The sequence below is a fragment of the Pristiophorus japonicus genome, chromosome 3, assembly GCF_044704955.1.
Source record: "Pristiophorus japonicus isolate sPriJap1 chromosome 3, sPriJap1.hap1, whole genome shotgun sequence".
NCBI classification, from domain to species: Eukaryota; Metazoa; Chordata; class Chondrichthyes; family Pristiophoridae; genus Pristiophorus; species Pristiophorus japonicus.
Window position 1 is genome coordinate 272834364 of NC_091979.1, and position 13574 is coordinate 272847937.

At 42.4% G+C, this 13574-nt stretch overlaps 1 protein-coding gene across 1 annotated transcript in view; it reads left to right on the forward strand.

The window, feature by feature from the left end:
- LOC139259523 (G-protein coupled receptor 26-like) overlaps positions 1-10133 on the forward strand; it is a 33521-nt gene extending 23388 nt beyond the window's left edge. Inside the window, exon 3 of the mRNA XM_070875010.1 lies at positions 9902-10133. Coding sequence (XP_070731111.1) covers positions 9902-10133 — 232 coding nt within the window. The remainder of the gene's footprint in view (positions 1-9901) is intronic.
- The last annotated feature ends 3441 nt before the right edge of the window (positions 10134-13574 follow it).

Consider the following 13574-nt stretch of genomic DNA (forward strand, 5'->3'; position numbering starts at 1 on the left):
ACCGTAGGCTTTTCTTGTGGGGCCCTGAGGAGCACCCCTGCTCATCTTGGTCTCAAAAGGAAAGTCAAAACTTACCATGAATGGCCTCTTTTAGTCTTGGACCCTCTTCTTATTTGTCTTTACCTGGCGGGAAAGTCACAGGGGCTTCCCCAATTGGGCTGGCGTTAAAATAGCAGTTGGGGCCCAATGTCATTAATTTGCTACCTGTCGAGAAGCCTGAGTCAAAATCAGGAATGGTGGGATCCATAGTCGGTAAGTAACTCAGGGGAATTGAAATACCTACCTGCCCAGTTTGTACAGGATGGTTAGGGTTAAAATCGCCTCAGAGTAGTTGTGCTGTAAAGCATTTTCGAATGATGCCAATGAACCCAATGATAAATATTATGTGTTAGTATCTACACAAAAGTGAAGCTCAAGTATCACAGGACTAATTGGAAAGCTGTTTTGCTTCCTTTTTGATTAAAGCTGACTTAAGTGAGATCATTCCCACCAGTACAGGTTACCAAATTAGTTTTTTGATCACAGTTCTGCAGAGACCATCACTAACCATTGGTTATTAGTCCCTGGCAGACATTTGCTGTTGTTAATTTTAAAATGAGTGTACATTTATTTTAATTACTTTCTAGGATTCTGTGGTCTGACACTTCCCATGGGAAGAGATTCTGCTAGGTGAGCGCTGTGCGCAATTCGCCAGGAAATCGGCCAAAACAGCGCAAAAAGATCGAAGAATTTCAAGCGCAGGTTGCGTCCAGCTTAAATCGAGTTTCTGCGATCTTTTACGCTGGTTTATAAAACATTACGCTGGAATGCTGGCCCGCCTCCAAAACTGGCCACGCACCCCAGATCAAATTAATCACCATGGCGAATTTCTGCTAATTGCACGATTTTGTGGTCCTTCGAGGAAGCTCTCGAAATTAAGCTCTTTTTTAGTGACACAGGCACAAATCATAGAATCATAGAAACTTACAGCACAGAAGGAGACCATTCGACCCATCAAGCCTGTGCTGGGTATTTGAAAGACCAGTTGTGCTTAGTCCCACACCCCCACTTCTTACCATTAATCCTGTACGTTTCTCATCCTCAAGGACCTGTCCAACTCCATTTTAAATTATTTATGGAATCAGCTTCCACCACCTTTTTGAGTTGAGCATTTCAAATCCTGACCACTCTCTGATTGAAAAAAATTCAGTTCATCTCCCCTCTAGATCTTTTTGCCAATGATTTGAAATCTATGACCTCTGGTTATTGACCCACAAGCCAGAGGGAACAGCTTTTTCCTATCTACTCCAGAAAAACCCTTCATCTTGAAAACCTCTATGGTCACCTCTTGACTTTCTCTGTTCCAAGGAGGACAGTTCTAACTCTTCCAACCTCTCCTCAGAACTGAAGTATCTCATCCCTTTCACAGATCCACAACCCTCAGAGAAGAAATTTCTCCTCATCTCAGTTTTAAATGGGCGGCCCTTTATTCTAAGATTATGCCCTCTAGTTCTAGCCTCCGCTATCAGTGGAAACATCCTCTCTGCCCCCTTGTCAAGCCCCCTCGTAATCTTATACGTTTTGATAAGATCACCTCTCATTCTTCTGAATTCCAATGAGGAGAGGCCCAACTACTCAACCTTTCCTCATAAGTCAACCCCCTCATCTCTGGAATCAATCTTGTGAACTTTCTCTGAACTGCCTCCAAAGCAAGTATATCCTTTCGTAAATATGGAAACCAAAACTGCACACAGTATTCCAGGTGTGGCCTCACCAATACTCTGTACAACTGTAACAAAACTTCCCTGCTTTTATACTCCATTCCCTTTGCAATAAAGGCCAAGATTCCATTGGCCTTCCTGATTACTTGCTGTACCTGCATACAATCCTTTTGTGTTTCATGCACAAATATCCCCAGGTCCTGCTGTACTGCAGCACTTTGCAATCTTTCTCCATTTAAATAATAACTTGCTCTTGATTATTTTTCTGCCGAAGTGCATGACCTCACACTTTCCAACATTATACTCTATATGCCAAATTTTTGCCCACTCATTTAGCCTGTCTATGTCCTTTTGCAGATTTTGTGTCCTCCTCACACATTGCTTTTCCTCCCATCTTTGTATCACCGGCAAACTTGGCTATGTTACACTCAGTCCCTTCCTCCAAGTCGTTAATATAGATTGTAAATAGTTGGGGTCCCAGCACTGATCCCTGCGGCACCCCACTGGTTACTGATTGCCAACCCGAGAATGAACCATTTATCCCTACTCTCTGTTTTCTGTTTGTTAGCCAATCCTCTATCCATGCTAATATATTACCCCCAATCCTGTGAACTTTTAACTTGTGCAGTAACCTTGTCAAATGCCTTCTGGAAGTCCAAATACACTATATCCACTGGTTCCTCTTTATCCACCCTGTTCGTTACATCCTCAAAGAATTCCAGCAAATTTGTCAAACATGACTTCCCCTTCAGAAATCCATGCTGACTCTGCCTGACCGAATTATGCTTTTCCAAATGTCCTGCTACTCTTTAATAATGGACTCCAACATTTTCCGAACCACAGATGTTAGGCTAACTGGTCTATAGTTTCCTGCTTTTTGTCTGCCTCCTTTTTTAAACAGGGGCCTTACATTTGCAGTTTTCCAATTCTATGCCTCTGTTTATAAACCCAAGTAACCCAAATACTTTTAAAACCACAATCGGTACCTTTTAAAAGCTTTGAAATATCAAAAAATTTCTAATTTACGAAGAAACTGACTGCTGTACACCAATATAACTAGTAAATGCTTTTGTATAGTTTTTTAAAGTCATTTTCAGTTATTTAAAATCAGGTTACTCACAAATGGTGAGCCAGGCACTCTTATCACAAATGACTATTTTTGTGATAAATCCATTTTCTACTGTATTATTAAAACTGCACCAGGTTATCACTCTTAGATATATCATGGAATATTTTATAATGCAAAAGAAGAAAAACAATTACATTCTAAAATGCTGCCCGATAGTGCTGGTTCATGAAATATATTGGCCCATCAGCAATTTGGGGGGCGTTGTGCCGTTCGAGCTGTGACCCAAGATTTGCACCCAGGGCCGGTGCATGCACGGCGATGATGTCATTGCCATGCATGCCGATCCCTCACCACCCGGCGCCGACCCTTTACTGCCCGGCACCAATCCACACCGCCCGCACCGACCCCTCACCATCCCGCACCGACCCCTCACCATCCCGCACCGACCCCTCACCATCCCGCACCGACCCCTCACCATCCCGCACCGACCCCTCACCGACCCCTCACCACCCCGCGCTGACCCCTCACCACCCTGGGACGACCCCTCACCATCCCGGGCCGACCCCTCACCACCCCTACCGATCATCCACTGCAAATGCGCCCCTTAAAGGGGAGGCTGTCGGCCCAACAATGGCAGCTCTTGCCTCAACCGGGCAGCCATCCTGCAGCCTGGCCCTCCATTATGGGTGCTGGGCTGTTGGCCCGGCCGACGACATCCCTGGTGGCCCAGTAGCAGCTGCAAAAGGGACTTCCGAACACGCAGTAGACCTCCCCTTTAATAGAAGTGGACGGGTATTCTGCCCCATCAGCGCTACATGGAGCATCCGCGTTGCGCTGACGTTGCTTGCGGAGTGCTCGGCTTCGGAGTGTGGCTTTGGAATCAGCACCGCTCTATCACCCCGGGTGCACCCCTTCACGGAAGCGGAGCACCTCCAGTAGCGCTCCATCTCCGTTGAGGGGCGGAAGGGCCAAATTCCACCGGGGGCAGAACTTCCGGGCCGGGCGATAAATGTCCCGGCCACGGAAGGTTACTGCCTCCAAATGGGCCCCCTTTACATTTGTGATTATGGAAACGAGTTTGAACGAATACTTGTACCACAACATCACTTCAGAAAACTAGCGCAATTTTAAGTGCAATTTGAGCCTGGATTGTTGATTGCGCCCAAAGTGGAAACTCTACCCCCATGTCTCAGCAAACCGCGAACAGGCAGCCCCTGATTTTTTTGTCCATTTTAACAGAGAGAAACTCATGGTTTGCACGCCCACCACGTGAGTGCCTTTTCTTTCTTGGAGCAGAATCATCCCTGCTATGTGCCCAATGCAACTCAAGTTGATCCAGTGCTATAGGACCCACCCTACAATGTAAATTTAGTGCTTTATAAAGTACTAGTAAGTAAATGCTGTTGGCAATAAGACCGAATTGAAGTTAATAGTGAGCAAAATATTTTAGGGTTATTGCTACTGTATCTTAAGATAAAACAGCCTAGAAATGGCTGTGTGATATCAGCATACAAAATCACTCCGTGCCCAATCTTAAGAGTTCTTAGCTTAACATGTCTATTAAACTAGTGGACAAATTTTGTAGTGAAGTTTTCCATTTTGTTTGTATCCAATTGTAAAATGAACCATTTTGAACCAGTTTATTGCTGTGCAGAATTTCTCTCGATTGGTGGTTGGCTATTTTGATAGCAATAGCCATAGTGGTGAAGTTGAGGGCCTCCATCTGGAGGGTGTGAGGACTGGATCCAATGGTAAAAGGGACCACTGGTACAGGGGTGGAGAGCTGGTTCAACCAAAGCATTCCTTGATGATCTGATGCCATACAGCTCTGGCAGCTGGTAGAATTGGTGCCCCTTGGTCTTTCTCGGTAAACTGCTGTTCTTCCTGCTCCTAGGCCTCTATTTCTTCCTCCCAAGTGACTTTAAGGCAGGGATGGGCAATTATTTAGGCCAGAGGGCCACTTAACAAGTTTTGGTGAGCTGTTGAGGGCCGCCCAACAATGTTCCACCAATCGCACGGTCCTGTGCAGGTCATTCCCCAGCTCCTGCCGCTGGAAGAGATACTGCGCATGCACGGCTGCACAAATGATCGGCCATGCAGCAAATTTAAACAGATCGCGCACGAAAAAAATTAGAGGGAACATTGCATAAACATAAACGTTGCATAAACATAAATTCAGATAGTAGTCAGATGCTATCTTACATACACAACAGATATTCGATACTGCTTAGAAATGAATCAAAGATAAAAGTTGAAAATGTTGTGGTATCTTCTGGTCTCTGTAACTCAGTGTTGTGAAATAAAACTGTAGCCTATGTCAGCATCAATTTCCCACCTCTGTAAAGGTTACTATTGCCATCCCAATTGGTGCTAAATGAGAACTCCCCTGCCATCGTACTCTGGATACTGGGAGAGAAAAGATGAAAGGTTTGTGGAGATGAGCAGCCATGACTCCACTCTCAAATGTATAGGGCATATCCGAGTATGCAGTGCATTCTGGGTATAGATGTCCGCCATTGCAGCCCAGAATTACAGAACGGATACTTTTAAGATCGGGCCAGGTAGAATCGCTTTTCTGAATTATGAATTTGAATTAAGCAATACTATGCTTTTTCCTTGGCTGCAGTTCAGGTCTGTCTCTGACCCATAGGAAGTGAAAGTAGATAGATGAATGTGCAGCCCAAGCTCCGGCTCGCGTTCTATTTCTGTCCTATCCAACAGGCCGTATAGAGTGAATTGGTGGGCCGGATATGGCCCGTGGGCCGTACTTTGCCCACCACTGCTCTAAAGGCTCTCTCATTTGCAGGGCAAAGTTATGAAGCTGGTAGCAAACTACAATAAATCTGGAGACTCTCAGGGCTATATTGCAGGATACCTGCAGACCTTACCATGGCGCAAAACCTTTGTTTCAGGATGCCGATGGTTTGCTGAATCAGAGCTGTGGTAGCGTCATGGCTCTGATTGTGATGCGCCTCTGTGTCTGTGCTCGGGTACCTGGCAGGTTCCATATGAGCCCCGTGCTGCGGAGATACCCCTTGTCCCCAAGCAGCCAGCCTGAGCACTTGATGGTATGGGTGGAAGGCAGGTGTGATTGATAACTGGCACAATATAAAGACATCGTGACAACTGGCAGGAAACTGGACACAGACCTGGATGATACAATTCCTGTCATTACACATCAGCTGCACGCTGAATCAGTTCAAGCCCATCCTATTTAGGAATGGTCCAGGGACTGGGTGTGGAGCACACAAAGGTATATCAGTGCAGTTAATCATCATCAGAGGCAGTTCCTCGGAATCGAGGAAGACTTGCTTCCACTCCTGAAGTGAGTTCTTTGGTGGCTGAACAGTCCAATACGAGAGCCACAGACCCTGTCACAGGTGGGACAGATAGTCATTGAGGGAAAGGGTGGGTGGGACTGGTTTGCCGCATGCTCTTTCCGCTGCCTGCGCTTGATTTCTGCACACTCTCGCCATTGAGCCTCGAGGTGCTCAGCGCCCTCCCGGATGCACTTTCTCCACTTAGGGCGGTCTTTGGCCTGGGACTCCCAGGTGTCACTGGGGATGTTGCACTTTATCAGGGAGGTTTTGAAGGTGTCCTTGTAACGTTTCCGCTGCCCACCTTTGGCTCGTTTGCCGTGAATGAACTCTGCATAGAGCACTTGCTTTGGGAGTCTCGTGCCTGGCATGCGAACTCTGTGGCCTGCCCAGCCGAACTGATTGAGTGTGGTCAGTGCTTCAATGCTGGGGATGTTAGCCTGGACGAGAATGCTGATGTTGGTGCGCCTGTCCTCCCAGGGGATTTTTTAGGATCTTGCGGCGACATCGTTGGTGACATTTCTCCAAGCTCATGGACTACAGGGCTGTAGTAATATCTGTCCTCCTGTATGGCTGAGACATGGACCATGTACAGTTGCAGTTAATGACATTAGGCACGAAGCACAGGAAACATGACCAAGACCTGTGATGCCCGGTCTTTGCCCCTTCATGCTGCCCTGGGAGGTTAAGGCTCGCTCTTCAAGTGTATGCACATTGCCTGCACATACAACAGCTTCAGTCCAGGGCAGTCATTTATATAAGGAGGCGGGGGGTTGGCGACAGAATTCCTGCCTCTCCTGCGTGTTCTAACTCACACCCAGTCCCGCTCACCCATCACCTATATGCTTGCTGACCTACATTAGCTTCTGGTTAATCAACGCCTCGATTTCAAAATTCTCATTCTTATTTTCAAATCCCTCCATGGCCTTGCCACTCCCTATATCTGTAATCTCCTCCAGCCCCACAACCCCTCAAGATGTCTGTGCTCCTCTAATTCTGCCCTCCTGAGCATCTTTGATTATAATCGTTCAAGTATTGGTGGCTGTGCTCAGTTACCTCGGCCCCAAGCTTTGGAATTCCCTGCCTAAACCTCTCCGCGCCTCTACCTCTCTTTCCTCTTTGCAACATACCTCTTTGACCAAGCTTTGGGTCACCAGCTCTAATTTCTACATATGCGGCTTAGTGTCAAATTGTTATCACATAATGCTCCTGTGAAGTGCCTTGGGACGTTTCACTATGTTAAAGGTGCTATATAAATACAAGTTGTTGTTGTTTTAGGAGGCTTCTACCACAGCAGCCATTGCCACAGCTGCAGGCCTTTCAAGCTTGTATCAGTTTCTCCTTCCACTTCCAGGACCCTAGTCCTTATCAGTGGGAATGCCTGCGCCATTGATGTGACCAGGCCATTCAGATGACCCGGCCCATCAAATTCAGACATATTGAAAGCACCCGTCTAGCACTTGAGTAGAGATGGGCAAGGAAAATGGGCCCAGTATCATTTGAAGATACAAATTTAATTTCACCATAAACCATTCTGCAGATGTTACATGTACAACGAGAAATTACTGCTGGGTATTTTAGTTGAAGATCAATTAGCGCATGAAATTTTTCTGTCTGCTACTTTAATGAAGATGTTAACTCATTTAAAATAAACAGGTTAAGACATCTGACAGAGGAATGCTGTACAAACGCATTAAGTGCTCATCTGCTGATATAACAAACAGTGAGCTTATTAGTTTTTATTGGTATTTTTTTCTTGAAAAGCCTTCTCCATTCACCTTCATGGCTAGGGGCTGAAGGAATGTGGCAGATGGCTTCAATGTAGCTTCTTGACAAGCTTGCCAAATGGTACATATCATCAGTGCTGGAAGGTCCTTTTTTGATCAATTCCCCATATGACTTAAATAAACCTGACAACATTTACCCTCTAAATGAAGTCTGCATACGACTGTCAGTCAAGAATTTAATTTAAACTTAAGTCTGCTAACCAGATGTACAGTGCTGTAGTTTAGTCTTCACCTTGACTCAGGCAGCTATAATTGAGCTTCTTAAATAAAATTGGAGTATTTTAAAAAGTTGAAGAACTGCTTTATTCTTTATATTCAATCTTTTTCATAAAATTGGTCAATTGTTCAACATGTCATATTAATATTACTATTCTTTCTGTAGATTTGTTCAGTTCAATTGAACACATGCATTTCAATGATTCATGTTTAATCAGTGGGATTGACAGTGCTGGCCCAGAGGTTTATTGTGTTGTTTGATATCTCCACTGCCTTTGATAAAGAGTATTAATGCACAAAATGAAAGCGGAATGAAACATTAATGTTAAGAGATAGCCACGTGAATTTGATGCTATATAATTGGATGTAGGTCATTTGAATATTAGGAGCTCAAATATTGGCTCTAAACACAACTGTAAATGGTCAAATAAAGTTTATGCTCAGTGCACAAATAGCTTGATGCGTGGAGAAATAGTGTAAGATGAGCACAAAACTTAATTTGCACAATTTTTTAATTGGCCTATTAAAGAAAACTAATGCCTAGATTAAGGATGTTGAGCATGTATCCTATAATAATAACAACAATAATAATTTGCATTCATATAGAACCTTTAACTTAGAAAACATGCCAAAGTACTTCACAGAGATGTGGGGGAAATGTGCACCGAGCCAAAGAAGGAGAGATTAGGAGGGCTGACCGAAAGCCGGGTCAAAGTGATGGATTTTAAGGATGGTCCTAAAGGAGGAGAAATGGTGGGATTCAAGGAGAGAATTCCAGAGAGTTGGACCTAGATGGCTGAAAGCATTGCTGCCAATGGCAGGGAGAAGGGAGGATGGATAGGCGAGAGCCCAAAGTCAGAAGAACGGACAGTTAAAAATGGGCATTGGGGCGGGGGGGGGTGACGGAGGGAAAGGACTGGAGGAAGTTACTGAGGTATGATGGTGTGAGGCCATGGAGGGTTTATATACAGGAATGAAAATGTGAAATTTGAGGTGGAGGGGGACTGGATGCTGACATAGGTCAGCAAGAAAAGGGATATGAGATAGGAAATGAATAGCAGATCTCTAGAAGAGCTGATGTTTATGGTGGGTGAAGGATCGGAAGCCATTATTATGCAGTTGAAGAGTCTTCACTCAGCTATTAATGTAATATAAATAAAAACTATTGAGAAATCATGATTCAACTTGCAATTGTAGCTTGAATACCCAATGGAAAGAAAGATGAGACCCCTTTAACATTCCTCTGTGACAAATGCCTGTAATTTCTGTGGGGGGAGTCTCCTGATCTCTATCCATAACTTCAAGAGAGGATTGGCAGAATTCCCAGAGAAATGTCACAAATGGCCATTTTTCTTCCATTTCTGCAGTTTCTTCAGGTGTTGCATTAACCTTCAGTTATCGTGGGAGATCGGGAGAGCCATGCAGAAATTCTCTCCCAGAGCCCTGTTGCCATTATTAGCAAACCCTTTGTAGCATTAAAAGACATTGAGTTGCCTGATTCACGACCTTATGATCACGAGTTTGAGCCTCACGGTTAATGAACAGCTGGATCTGTGATGAATTTCATCCTTTGATTGCATTATCCTTTGTGGCCTACATTGATACTTCCTATAAACTGTGCACTTCATTTTGGGTGTAATTAGCTTTCAAAGCCATAGTGAAACTAACTTACCTATTGTCCCTCTTGAAAGTGTCTGTGTGGAGGAAAAAAGCACTTGAGTGAAAAGGAGAGTGTTTACAAATTCACAGATGAAATGTAATTTCTTAAAAAATGCATTAGAGGATTCCTGTTAACATTTTGTTTTTTAACAGGCTGGTGGAGTTGTCTGTGTCAGTACCAATCAATCCACACTGGGGAGTTCTTTCCAAATGTTTGGCTTACAGCAAGGCTGTCTCAGACCCCTTTGTATACTCTTTGCTGCGTCATCAGTATAAGAAGACATGGATGGACATTATTAATAGACTGCTTAAAAGAAGCTCCTTAAACTCCTCAGCACTGACAGGTGAAACGCAAAACAACAATTTTGTACAAGCAGCTGAATGAAATAAACTTCATGAACAGAACAGTGCGACAGATACATGTATTGGAATTTTTATTGGAATATCTGTCTTATGGAACTTTTGACTTTACTCTGCTTTCTACTACTTTAGACAATATTTTGGTTAATGTTTAAAGGAAAACTAGCACAGCTCATCTTTACACTTTTGTAATTATAATTGTTATTTAGTTCTTATGTGTACTTGGATGATTGGCATGTATTTTCAGTGAGGTCCTGTGAAAGCTCACCAATAAAGTCACCTTGTAAAGTCTGTGGGTGAGTGTAGGTGCACCGGTAACTGAAATATCTTACTTAAAGGATAATTATAGTCAACCAATAGCACGGCAAAATTCAGAATGCAATCTCAACAAATTCTGATATCAGTAACCATCACTGATCAATTTTTTTTTATAATAAGAGCCTTAAACCATATATGTCATCAAATGTAAATCACAGTGTAATCAGAAGGAACTGTTATTAGACCACTTGGTTTCTGGGAATAACTTCCTTTGATATCATCATCTCAGCAGTGAGCACTGGCCTTTGTTGACATTGTCATCTCAAGCTATTATCTCTCTTAGCACCCATGTAATCTTTGTTATAGATTAGCCCCATTTATCAATACATAGTCATTTTTTTCTCATAAGAACTGTTGAATGTTTTCAGGTATCCCACTGAACAAAGGTTAGCCTGGAAGGATATTGGTGAATAAATGGCAAATCAGTTTCATTCTTCACACCTTGTCTAATATTGAAATATGTCATGGAGATGCCAGCACATGTCTTCCTTTTCTCATCTAGAGAGGCAGTAGAAAGCAAATGAGCTATCAATATTCAACATAATTTATTTGGGTAAGAACATAATTAATGCTTTTGACTTGACTGACAGTTGCTTCAGAAATAAATTTACTGCTAAACAATCTGCCTATTGATTGGCTTACCTTTCAATTTTACTGCTGTTATATGTGTATAATCATGTGAGTGTATATAGAAACATGTCTGTTACTATATTAGTTTGTAGGACATGTCAGTCAATCAATCTGAAGTAGATAAGCAATGGTGACATTTTGTTATAGTATAATTACCAAGATGTTCAAAATGACACCTTAATAACAAATTTTCAAGACTTTGGAGCTATAATGGAAATTAGCAGCTTTCCAGCTAGCCCATTGTGACACGCAAATGCCTAGAACTGAACTACGGAAATTAGTCAGTCAGTCATTATGATGGATGATCTTTTGACTATTTCATGACGCATGATTTTCTTGTGGAAAACAGCAGCATCATTATCTTTCTTGAAGAGTTCAAGCTCCAAAGTAAAATGGATTGCTGCACTCAAGCCTATAAAGACTTTCCCTTGAAACACTTCACAATTAATATAGGAAATCAATGAAAGCAGCTTGAAGTTAAAATCTCATGTAAGGCTGATATTGCAGACTTTATCCCTCCATTGTAACTGACCTGTCAATCTTTTTATTAATAAAAACAATTCTAGCTGTTTTTGGAGAGCATCAGAATGTAAGTGTAACTATAATGTTGCATTATCCTTTGTGGCCTACATTGATAATTACAGGTTTCATAATAAACTCTTGTGCCAAAAAAACAAATAAACCTTGATCACAACATAACAGATCCAAAGAAAAGTATGTTCCCCATACTGTGTGGGTTATTTTAATCCTACCCGCCTGGTGGAAACTGGGTGGATGGGCAGCTAACATAAGTCAAGTTACTTACCCACCTTGGAGCTGCTGAGAGGTGACATTTATAAATGTAAATAAATACAATAAATACTGGTGTCCATAAGTCGCCATTTAAAATATCAGATTGTGGTCCCTGCCCGACTCTAATCCTCTTAAAGTAACACTGGTAGAATGAAACTAGTGCCTCTTCAGACAGTAACCAGCCCTTTTCACCTGCCGCCCATAGCAGGTTGGAAAGGACAGCTGCTGGCGAGGTCCTTTTTAATGTTATGCATGTCAGGTCCCGATGTCACCGGGACTTGACTGCAATTTTTACTAAGCGGCCTGAATGGGAAGCGGCAGTTAGTTACCCGCCAGGCCACCATAGTGGCAGAGAGGAGCTCTTGTATTTTTTTTTCATTTTCCTTGTGGGGCCAGGAGGAGCTTAGGCCATCCCTACTGTAAAATTATTCCTTTCCCCCGCCCCCAATCGCTGGACTCCTGCATAGCCGATCCCGCTACTTACCTGCTGTCAGTGGGTGGTGTCCGGGCCACACAGTATAGCTGGGAATCAGCCGACGGGATTTAAACGAGGCCTAGCTATTAAAATCGGCCAGGTCTCATTCTACCACTGGCAGATAAAATCCAGGCCACTGAGTTTGCAGCTGCAAATAATAAAAACTATCACTTAATAATTTATTCGATTACTAAAATGATTGAACCAATCAATACTATATCGAGTGCCTTGCCTTTTTTGTGTAACAGGATGCAGATAACAAATTAAATAAACCCTTCTTTCTGCCCCTCCACCAAGAAAATTGAGTTTGCAAGCAGTAGTTACCCGTTGAAATCTCATTTTCAATATTTTTTTTTTGCTATGTTTAATCTTTAAAATACCAGTCAAGCATTTTGTGTACAAACCACATGGAATCCCAGTTTATTCTTCTGAGCAAAGGCAAACAGTTTGAGGTTGACATTATATGTGGATAAACTAAAATAATTTCATATTTGTTATTTATAGTAGTTTACTATAGTCAAAATAGACTGATACAGAAGAATACTTATCTGCCAATGTTTGTGCTATTCTAGAAAAGGTTAATTGGAGTTTTTAAAAATCCATTTATAAAAATCAGACTGGAACATTTAGCTTTAGGTAATTTATATTTTCTTCCAATTTTAAACAAGTCTTTGAAAATTGTGTGGATTCTGTCAGTGTAGTAGTTATTTTTCAAACTGGAGAGCTGAGTAGAAGCAATAATCCAATAAATTTTCCCAGCCTTTTAAATATCTAATAAAATATTAGCTGTACTCTGTCTGAGGATTTTGTCATGAAATGAAAGATAAATCCATTGTAGTTAATACTTTTATTAAAGGCTTTTTGTCAGCCCACACGAGAGTGATAAGACAGTTGTTGATATAATAATAGTCTAACCAGTTTAAAATGATAGCTCTAAAATACTGCCAGAGGAACGGGATCAGTGTGATGTTCTTAAAGATGGATGCTGAATGCAATGTCCCATGATTTTTGCAGTAGTGAAGTATTTGAAGACTTACAATCTTCGAAAAGGTCCTGCAGTAAAATTGCCCTTTTGAACCCTTTCCTTTTGGAAGTATTTCGATTGCAAACACCAGGAAAGAAGTATTTTCAGCCACTTCTTTGGAAATTAGCTCATTTGTTTACTCTTAAAAACCTCTACATACGTATAGGTCAGAGATTCAGTTCTTTACATTCCTTACATCAATTAAAACCATCAACAGTTAAATGATG